General features: G+C 43.5%; 1 protein-coding gene across 1 annotated transcript in view; it reads left to right on the forward strand.

Annotated features, from left to right (window-relative positions):
* The window catches only part of SLC12A8 (solute carrier family 12 member 8), a 145016-nt gene extending 137332 nt beyond the window's left edge, over positions 1–7684 (forward strand). Inside the window, exons 15-16 of the mRNA XM_021706352.1 lie at positions 1948–2008; positions 7206–7684. Of these exons, the coding sequence (XP_021562027.1) occupies positions 1948–2008; positions 7206–7368 (224 nt within the window). The 3' untranslated portion in view covers positions 7369–7684. The remainder of the gene's footprint in view (positions 1–1947; positions 2009–7205) is intronic.
* Positions 7685–10625: the final 2941 nt, after the last annotated feature.

The following is a 10625-nucleotide window of genomic DNA, read 5'->3' on the forward strand; positions in this document are numbered from 1 at the left end:
TATATATATATATATATATATATATATATATATATAAAGACACAAATAGGTTAAAAGTAAAAGGATGGAAAAAAAATATACCAGGCTAACATTAATCAAAGGAAAACTGGAGAGTCTATATTAACACCAGACGAAGATTTTGTAGCAAAGAATATTACAGGGATAAAGAGGTTAATTTCATACAGATAAAGAGAAAAATTCATTAGAAAGGCATAATAAAGCTTAGCATTTATGCACACAAAAACAGATGTTTGAAATAAATGAAGCAAAACTGATAGAGCTATAAGAAGAAATAGAAAAGTTCATAATTATAGTCAGAGATTTCCACACCTTTCTCCCAGTAACTGATAAAAGAAATACACATAAAATCAACGCTGTCAACAACTTTGCCTAATTGACATGTATAGAGCACTCTTTCCATTAACAGCAAAATATACATCGTTTTCAGGTACACATTAAATACTTACCAGAATAGACCATATTCTAGAACATAAAAATGTTTCAATAAGTTTAAAACTTCTGGCTGGACACAGTGGCTCACACCTGTAATCCTAGCACTTTGAGAGGCCAAGGCAGGAGAACTACTTGAGTGTAGGGGTTCGAGACTAGCCTGGGCAACAACATAGTGAGACACCTTATCTTAAAAAAAAAAAAGCCAGGAGCCAGGTGTGGTAGAGTGTGCCTGAAAATCCCAGCTACTTGGGAAGCTGAAGCAGGAAGATCTCTTGAGCCCAGGTTGTTGGGCTGCCGTGAGCCTTGATCATGACACTGCTCTCCAGTTTGGATGACAGAGTAAGACCCCGTCTCAAATAAATGTAAAAGTATTCAAGTAAATTCAATAACAAAGTATGCTGTCTGATCAAAGGGGGGAATAATTAGAAATAAATACCAGAAAGATGTCAGAAAGTCGTTAAATAAGCCAGACACAATGGCACATGTCTATAGTCCCAGCTATTTGGGAGACTGAGGAGGGAGGGTTGCTTAGGTCAGCAGTTTGAGATCAGCCTGCTTAACATAGCAAGACTCCCTCTCCTTAAAAAAAAAAAAAAAAAGAAAGAAAAAATCCCCAGATGTTTAAAAAGTAAAGAATACTACATAACCCTAAATTAACTATGGAAAGTAAATAACCCATGGTTCAAAGAAAGAAAGCAGAAGTGAATTTACAAAATATTTTTGACTGAATAAAAATGAAAACACAACATGTTAAAATTTGGGGATATAGTTAACTCAGTATATAAAGGAAACTTATAGCATCAAATACTTATATTAGAAGAGAGTTCTCAATCCAGTGACCCCCTCTTCCAATTTAAGAAACTTAGAAAAAGATCCGGGCTCGGTGGCTCAGCCTGTAATCCCGCGCCTTTGGGAGGCTGAGGTGAGTGAATTGCCTGAGCCCGCGGGTTCAAGACCCGCCTGGGCAACTTGGTGAGACCTCATCTCTACAATAAATCAAAAATTAGCTGGGCGTGGTAGCGTGTGCCTGTAATTCCGGCTACTCGGAAGGCTGAGGCGGAAGGATCGCTGGAACCCAGCAGGTCGAGGCTGCGGTGGCCGGGAGCAGCCACTGCACTCCAGTCTGGGCGACAGAGTGAGACTCCAACTCAAAAAAAAAAAAAAGGTTATAAATTTTTTTTTTTAATTTGTAAGACTGAAGTTAGCAAGTCCCCTACATTTTTCTGATTGTTTTTCTTTTTATCATTTTAACCCAGTCTTCTTTGGGGAATTTTGGAGTTTAGAAATAAATATTTGGAAAACACACATGGGTACAAAGTCCTTAGTAGGCTGCTCTCAGGGAATATTACAATAAATGTTATTTGGTTAGACTGAAAAAAGAAAAATATTTGTGCTAATTCTGTGTGTGTTGGGCATGTCTTCACCCTATTAAAGCTGGGATTCTAGATGCGTACATAGTGCCTTCATGATTATTGATGTATGTCTTCCCTGCAGGATCAGCCTCCAACTTCAGCTTTTTCCGATGGATGAGATCTTTTCTGGTCCCCTCCTGCAGGTTTGTGCCAATCTGGGGCCAGTACCAGAACGGATGAGTGTTAATGATGTTCCCATTCCTGACTGGGCTTGGACCTGGATTGTGGTATAGGAATTGGACCTGGATTGTGGACCTGGATTGTGGTATAGGATTGTGGTATGGGCAGACTCAGACATTGTTCTTCCCTGTCCTCTACCACACCCAGCCCCTGGCTTCAGCTCAGCAGAAGCTTCTTCTCACTCATGTCCTCTTCCCTTCTTATGCTCAGTCCTCATGAACAGAGGCTTTATTTGGGATGTGATTGCTGGGGTTATAAGTCAAGAGAGTGTCTCTCAGTGAGTTTACAGACTAAGACGTATTTGTTTTTTATTATAAAGATGTGGGGTACAATTCAGGGTTAGGTATACAAACGTTGATTATGCAGGTACCCTTGTTGATGAGGTTTGCCCCTCCCTCCCCTAGCAGTTTCCCTCAACTGCCAATTCCACTCCCCCTTCCCTGACAGTTTCCCATTACTGCCAATCCCTTTCTTATAGTATTTGGTAATTGTTCAAGGTCCGCTTATGAGTGAGAACATATGGTACTCTGTTCTTTGTTTCTGTGATAGATCACTGAGTATGATCAACTCTAAATCTATTCAAGTTGCTGCAAAGTCCATATGCTTGTCCTTCTTTATGATTGCATAATATTTCAGTGTGTATATGTACCACATTTTTTAAATCCATAGACTAAGACATATTACTGCCAATATATAATCACACACAAGATTTAAGTCCAAAGGAAATGTAGTTGGGACACGTGTTCTTCCACCTTGAGTCAGAGGTAGTTGATGCGACTGTATTGGGGACAGTGTGGAGGCCAAGTACAGAAACAAAATACAAATCCTGGATGAGTTCTGTGGAGGCTCCATGTTCAGATACACTGTCAAATGGAATGAACTTTCCTGAGAAGTAGGAAAAGGCCTCATTAGACAAGATAGGATTTCCCGTGTGCCCTAATCTCTTGCCTTCTCCTCCACTCTTGCAGTGCCTGTACTTCTCACCTTTAAAACCTCAGGATTCTGGGGAGTTATTCCCACCCTTCCATCCTTTTTCAATATCAGTGAGGAGCCAGAGCTACAGGCTAGGAAAATCCAGGCAGAACCCAACCAAGTGCTCATTTGGTTTCATCTGGTTGGTTAGCTTTTGAGACTCTAGATGTCTGGATTGCATTTGCATATCCTCCCATGTCTAGACATTGCCTTTCCCAATGATCCCAGATGTAAGTTCAGAATCCTTTTTATCCCTTATATTTTTTTTACTGTGTCCAAATACACATAATATAAGATATATCCTCTTAGCCATTTTAAAGTCTATTGTTCAGTGGTGCTAAGTACATCCATATTGTGCTACTGTGATCACCATCCATCCCCAGAATCTTGGCATCTTCCCAAACAGAAACTCTATACTCATTCAACAATAACTCCCCATTCTCCAGAATCCTTTCTCTTTTTTTTGAGTTGGAGTCTCACTCTGTCACCTAGACTGGAGTGCAGTGGTACATTCATGGCCCTCTGCAGCCTTGACTTACTGGGCTTAGGCAATCCTTCCGTCTCAGTCTTTCAAGTAGCTGGAACCACAGGTATGTGCCACCACACCCAGCTAATTTTTTAACGTATCGTAGACATGAGGTCTTGCCAAGTTGCCCAGACTGATCTCGAACCCGTGGGCTCAGGAAATCCTCTTACCTCAACCTCCCAAAGTGCTGGGATTATAGGTGTGAGCCATTGTGCCTGGCCCAGAATCCTTTTTCATACAACTTTTGGCAGGCACTATCAATCTATTCACATCAGCACAAGAAATAAAGCCTTGGTGCCACAGCTTGAGATGATGAGAAGAAGCAATTGCTGCTAGAAACCAAGAGAAGAGGGCCTAGGGAAGGAGGATGTGGTATATGGGGGAGAACCTCTTCATCTGCTTGGGCTGGCTTGGCTTAATGTCCTGTGTGGAGCACTAGGAAGGGTAGGTGACCTCTCTGCCTCTCATCCTATCTGAGGCACAAGGTTGGGTGACCCAGGTCACAACATGCCTTCACTGATCTCTTTTTCCCCTAAACCTGGTCCTGAGGGACAGCAGAGTTTAAGTGGAAGTAGATCTGTGTAGATGCTGCCTACAGATTCAGGTCTTGCCCAATTTACGGGAATATTTTTAGTTATTTCTGGTTTTAAAGTTTAAAAATGGCCATGAGAGGTCACCGCTCCTTCCGTTGCAGTCTGAATTCCTGGGACTTCATCTCAGAGGTCACTGCGGTGCCGTGTAGAAAGAAGACTGGATTAAGAAGAGCTTTTCCTTAGAAAAGGACAGTACTTTGGTTAGAGTAGAACTCAGCAATATACTGTTCTCAACACAAACATCAGGCTCTGTGGGCTGCGGTGTGGGTGGCAGAGGCCTCAGCTAAGTCAGCATCAGACTTGCTGGCCTCACCGTGGCTCCTGGGGGCTGTTTTGGGATGGTTATTCAGGAGGGTGAAAGGACCAAGACATGATGATTTATTTAAAAATATAGAGTTTGGTAGCTGTGTTTTCTACTCTGTAGATTTGAATGTCCCCCACCCTGACAACTATGGCCCCAAATGCCCTTCAAAATCAAAGAAGAAGAAGAATATAGAGTGTGTTTGGACAGAAGAATTTGACTAGATCACTTCCCTGTTATACCTACAGTTTTCTGTAACCATGTGAAGTTAAGCTTGACCTTGAGAAGGCTTTCTTTCCTGAAGCTCTAGCAACTGTCCAGACGATATTTACATCTTTCTAGACTAGAAAGTGAAGTACATTTATTTCCCAGAACTCAGAAGAATATAATGGTTTCACCTAAAAAAAAATTAGCAAAAAAATTGTAAATGCATTGGCTAAAACACTTACATATTGACTGGCATGGCGTTTTTTGTCATTTCCTAACCTTGCTTTTTGGAGACTCAGCTTTTTTTTTTTTTTTTGAGTTGGAGTCTCACTCTGTCGTCCAACTGGAGTGCAGTGGCACGCTCCCGGCCACCGCAGCCTCAACCTGCTGGGCTCTGGTGATCCTTCCACCTCAGTCTTCCAAGGAAACAGAACTACAGGTGTGCGCTACCATGTCTGGCTAATTTTTTGATTCATTGTAGAGATGAGGGCTCGCCAAGTTGCCTAGGTGGGTCTCGAACCCGCGGGCTCAGGCAATTCACTCACCTCAGCCTCCCAAAGTGCGGGATTACGGGCTGAGCCATTGAGCCCGGCCAGATTCAGCTTTTATAGAAGTTAATTCAGTTTTCAGAAATCCTCAATCTGTTTGGTTTAGATACATTCTCAAGAAATGACTGTAGTGTCTTAGTCACTTCTACAGCAGGACATTTTGCCAGAGACAGTTGAATCTTTCTGCTTAAGTTCCACAGATTTATAACATTAGATCCCTACCTCTTGACAACTCCAAATATATTCCCTATTTAAACAACTGAATCTTACTATTACTAAAGTGGATGATTCCATTTGAGTCAAAAAAAAATTTTCTTGAGTCAGGATCTCTCTCTCTCTCCCAGGCTGGAGTGCAGTAGCATGATCACAGCTCACCACAGCCTTGACCTCCTGGGCTCAGGCAGTTCTTCCACCTCAGCCTCCCAAGTAACTGGGACTGCAGGCAGGTGCCACCACGCCCAGCTAATTATTTGATTGTAGAGACAAGTTCTTGCTATATTGCCCAGGCTGGCCTCGAACACCTGGGCTCAAGCAATCCTCCCACCTGGGCCTACCAGTATGCCTGGCCAATTTGAGTAAAATTTTAAAGAGAAGATCCATGCCTAACTTATGACTTAAGGACATAACACAGATTGTAGGAGCTGAAAGAGAGCCGGGAAAATGAGAAAAGAGAGGTGCAAGGTCGTAAAGAGGGCTTCTGCGCTGACTAGGGACAGATCTGTGCTCAGATCTGTCTTCTGTCTTCTGGCCTCGATTGCCAGTCTAAACTTTCCTTACTCCATTTTTCCTCCAGCACTTTCTCCATGTATCCCTAACATTTTTCTTTACCAGTTTATTCCAACTCTAATTGTATGCAAGGAGTCCGGTGATAATGAGATCTCTTATGGGACTTGCTCTTTTTCTTGAGGCCACCTTGGCACCAAAATCCTTTGCAGTCTATCTCTTAACTCTTTGCATTGCATGCCTTAGCTCTGGAAGTCACTCCTCTCTCAACTCTCTTTCCAATAAATCAACAAGACCATTTATTTCTCCACTCATTTAAACTCTCCAGCCTCTCCACTCTGTTATTTCATTTGACCAAAAAAGCAAAGAAAAGTTCCAGAACCCCAGCATGACCCTATTGGGAAGGTAAAATCTCTCTGGATGGGTTACCTCCTTTTAGGTAGATGCAGTTTTGGACTTTTCTACTTAAGAAGGGTAAATAACACTCTCTTTAAATTATATGATACTTAGTATCTCTCACACTTTGAGTTCATAAATTCTTGTATATGTAGCTTTCAACAATTCTGCTTTAAATGTCTAAACAAGTTGGACACGGTGGCTCACACCTATAATCCCAGCACTTTGGGAGGCAGAGGCAAGAGGATTGCCTGAGCTCAGGGGTTCCAGACCAGCCTAGGCAACTTGGTGAAACCCTGTCTCTACAGTAAATCAAAAAATTAAGCCAGGCTCAGTGGCTCAGCCTGTAATCCCGCGCTTTGAGAGGCTGAGGTGAGTGGATTGCCTGAGCCCGCGGGTTCGAGACCCGCCTGGGCAACTTGGCGAGACCTCATCTCTACAATAAATCAAAAAATCAGCCAGGCGTGGTAGCGCATGCCTGTAATTCCGGCTACTCGGAAGGCTGAGGTGGAAGGATTGCCGGAGCCCAGCAGGTGGAGGCTGCGGTGGCCGGGAGCGGCCACTGCACTCCAGTCTGGGCGACAGAGTGAGACTCCAACTCAAAAAAAAAAAAAAAAATTATCCAGGTGTAGTGGTGCTCGTCTGTGGTCATAGCTACTTGGAAGACTAGGTGGAAGGATCACCTGAGCCCAGCAGGTCAAGGCTGCGGTGGCCATGAGCATGCTACTGCACTCCAGCCTGGGTGACAGTGAGACTCTGACAAAATATATATATATGGCTAGATATGTGAAATAATGAATATAACTGACACTTTTGCAAGTGACTTCTCTATCCTGAGTAGACAGTCTCCATTTGTCCTTTCCTTCTCACCAACCTCTGTGTCTGTCTCTGAAGGAATTTGCAGTCTCCCCAGGAGCAGATTATCTTGGCGCCATCCCTGGCCAGGGTTGACATGGAGATGACTCAGCTCACCCAGGAGAACGCAGACTTCGCCACCCGGGACCGCTACCACCACTCCTCCCTCGTGAGCCGCGAGCAGCTGAGGCCTCAGTACTAGACGCCGTGCTGGGACCTTCCTCTTTCAGAGCTGGCCTGTGCACAGTGGACCCAAATCATCAAAACCTCTGTGGAGCTACTTCTCCTTAAAGAGACTCAAGGCCAGTCCTCCCACTGCCACACTGGACAATGGAAACCTGCATTCTGGTGTGCAACACTATGTCTGACTCAGGGTAACATTACGGACAGTGGTGGCCTCTGCAACACGGCATCCAGGTTAAAGACCCCCACCTGGGACTCCAAGACCATCAGGCGTGGAGAAGCAGAACCCGATCATTTGTTCTAAGATCCACAATAAATGCTTGTTTTATATTTTATCACATTATTTATTTTTTGAATAAATAATACACTCACATGGTTCCAGACCCAAAAGTCTAACCATATGTAGGCTGAAAAGTCTCCCTCCAATCCTTGTTTCCCAGCACTCTGTTCCTGTCCCTGGCCCAGGGGTGGCCACTGTTTTCGTCTGTACTTTCAGCATTTCTTTACTCGTATACAGGCAGATAGGAATGTGGATTCTTACCTCTCTCTTTTTATACACAAAAGGTAATGCGTTACACAAATATTCTGTGCCTTACTCTTTTGCCTTAATAATCTATCTTGGAGATATTTCCACATGTAGTTTCCTCATTACCTTTCATCCTACAAATGTGCTATAATGTATTTCACCAGCTCCTCAATGGTAAGCATTTGGACACTTTCCAACCTTTTGCTTTTACCATCAGTTCTGCAGTGAAGAATCTTATATATATGTAAACATTTGCACATATGTGCAAAGTCTACCTGTTGCATAAGTTCCCAAAAGTGGAATTGCAGGATCAAAGGGTACATACATTTGTAAGCTATTATTGTTCAGCGAGGGTCTTTTTTTTTTTTTAAAGCAGGATTTATTGAGAGGACAGAAAAGCTCCCACAGCAGAAGGGAATCCAAAGCTGTTGCCCAAGGGTCTTTATAATTTAAAAGTTGGCCAGGTGCGGTGGCTCACGCCTATAAATCCAGCACTTTGGGAGGCCAAGGTGAGAGGACTGCCTGAGCCCACAGATTCGAGACCAGCTTGGGCAACTTGGCGAGACCTCATCTCTACAATAAATTTAAAAATTAGCCAATTGTGGTGGTATGTGCCTGTAGTTCCAGCTACTTGGAAGGCTGAGGTGGGGGGATCACCTGAGCCCAGCAGGTCAAGACTGTAGTGACCGTGAGCATACCATTTCATTCCAGCCTGGGTGACTCCAAATCAAAGAAAAAAAAAGTTAGTAAGAATTATCTAATGGTAACTCATTTTCTCAAAAGTACTGATGGTCCCCAACTCCCCGAATACCTTTGTAGCTATTTTTCAGCATGAAGAGCATGAGGGGACAGGACTCTTTTGGCTTCTCTGTGAGCTCAGCCTAGTATTTGTCACAAGCATCCAGCACTGGAAGCCATGGCAATGGCTTCCCCCAGAGAAGTTTAGCACCTGACCCAGGGTCAGAGGCTTCACCACTGAGTCATAGAGGAAAGTGCTTTTGGGTCATTTCTGACTCTTTCTTTTATAGTAGGTCATCTGGGCTGCTGGTTGAAAGTGCAAATTTTGGCTGGGCTCGGTGGCTCAGCGTGTAATCTCAGCGCTTTGGGAGGCCGAGGTGAGTGGATTGCCTAAGCCTGCGGGTTCGAGACCCGCCTGGGCAACTTGGCGAGACCTCATCTCTACAATAAATCAAAAATTAGCCAGGCGTGGTAGTGCGTGCCTGTAGTTCCAGCTACTTGGAAGGCTGAGGTGGGGGGTTCACCTGAGCCCAGCAGGTCGAGGCTGCACTCCAGTCGAGGCGACAGAGTGAGACTCCAACTCAAAAAAAAAAAAAAGTGCAGATTTCTGCACCTTACTTTTAGACTTTTTATTCGGTAAGTCTGGGATGGATGATTCAATGCAGACAGTTGTTGGACCACATTTGGGGAACCACTGATCTGTTGGATGAGAAGGGTTTAGCGTGGTGAGGACTGGGAAGGTAGTGGCAAAAGGTCAGCTAGATCTTAATGTTCTCTCCTGGAAAATGAGGTCCCATTTATGGTTACTGTTCACAAAACCTGGCTTTGGTTAAATGCCAGATTTCTGAGCATCATTAGAAACAATGTAAAGAAAGCAAAGTTTGAGTTAGTAATAGGCCTGTGGGAAATAGAAACACTATAAAAAGACAAACTGTATCCATGTAGGGCTGAGTTGGGTGACCTCTGAGGGTGACCCCTTTCTAAGAAGGAGCTGTACTAATTTCCTGTGTCTGCTGTAGCAAATTACACAAACTGGGTGACTTGAAAGCAACACAAATGTAATCTCTTGCAGTTCTGGAGGCCAGAAGTCTGCAATCAGTAACACTGGGCCAAAATCAAGGTGTCAGTAGGGCCAAGCTCCCTTCAGAGGTTCTAGAGGGGAATTCATTCCTTGAGTCTTACAGCTTCTAGCAGCCACCAGCATTCCTTGACCTGTGGCCACATCACTTAAATCTTCAAGGCCAACATCTTCACATTGTCTTCTCCGTGTGTGTGTGTGTGTGTGTGTGTGTGTGTGTGTGTGTGTGTGTGTGTGTGAAGTCTGCCTCTGTCTCCCTCTTGCAAGGATGCATGTAATTGCACTTAAGGCCCACCCAGATAATCTAGAATAATCTCCCCATCTCAAGAGCCTTAATTTAATCACATCCTTAAAGACTTTAACAACTGAGGAAACATTCACAGGTTCCAGAGACCAAGACGTGGGTATCTTTTGGGAGACCACTTTTCAGCCTACCACAGAAGCTGTCACTGAAAATGCTTTGTGCTTTTTTGAATTCCACATAATAAACTTAGAAAAAAAAGTAACCGCTCCAAAAAAGGTAGTAATGAGTCTAAAAACTAGCAGAGTTTGAAAAAGATGGTACCAATGTTGAAAACCACACGCAGCAGAATATTCAAGTATCTAAGAAGAGCACCCTCGTAGTGTGATTCTTTTATGGAAAGGAATAAAGAATTCAAGCATTATACTCAGTGCTGGGGATACCAAAATGAATGACTCCCAGTTTATGTGGAAGGCAGGTGCTAAGCACGCTGAACCTCTAGTAGGATCCAAAAATCTGGTATTTAACTTCAACTACATTGTGTAAATCATAACATTAATCAGGTCTTAGCCTGATTCCTGGAAGTCAAATGTTAACGAGCTACCACTTTATTGGAGAGTCCTCCCAGGGAAATAAGAGTAAGAAAAAGGAGTGAAGCTGGGAAGGAGAGTTCCTTCACAGGAAGGAACGATA

Source organism: Carlito syrichta, unplaced genomic scaffold, assembly GCF_000164805.1.
Source record: "Carlito syrichta isolate Samal-C Ts95f unplaced genomic scaffold, Tarsius_syrichta-2.0.1 Scaffold315477, whole genome shotgun sequence".
NCBI classification, from domain to species: domain Eukaryota; kingdom Metazoa; phylum Chordata; class Mammalia; order Primates; family Tarsiidae; genus Carlito; species Carlito syrichta.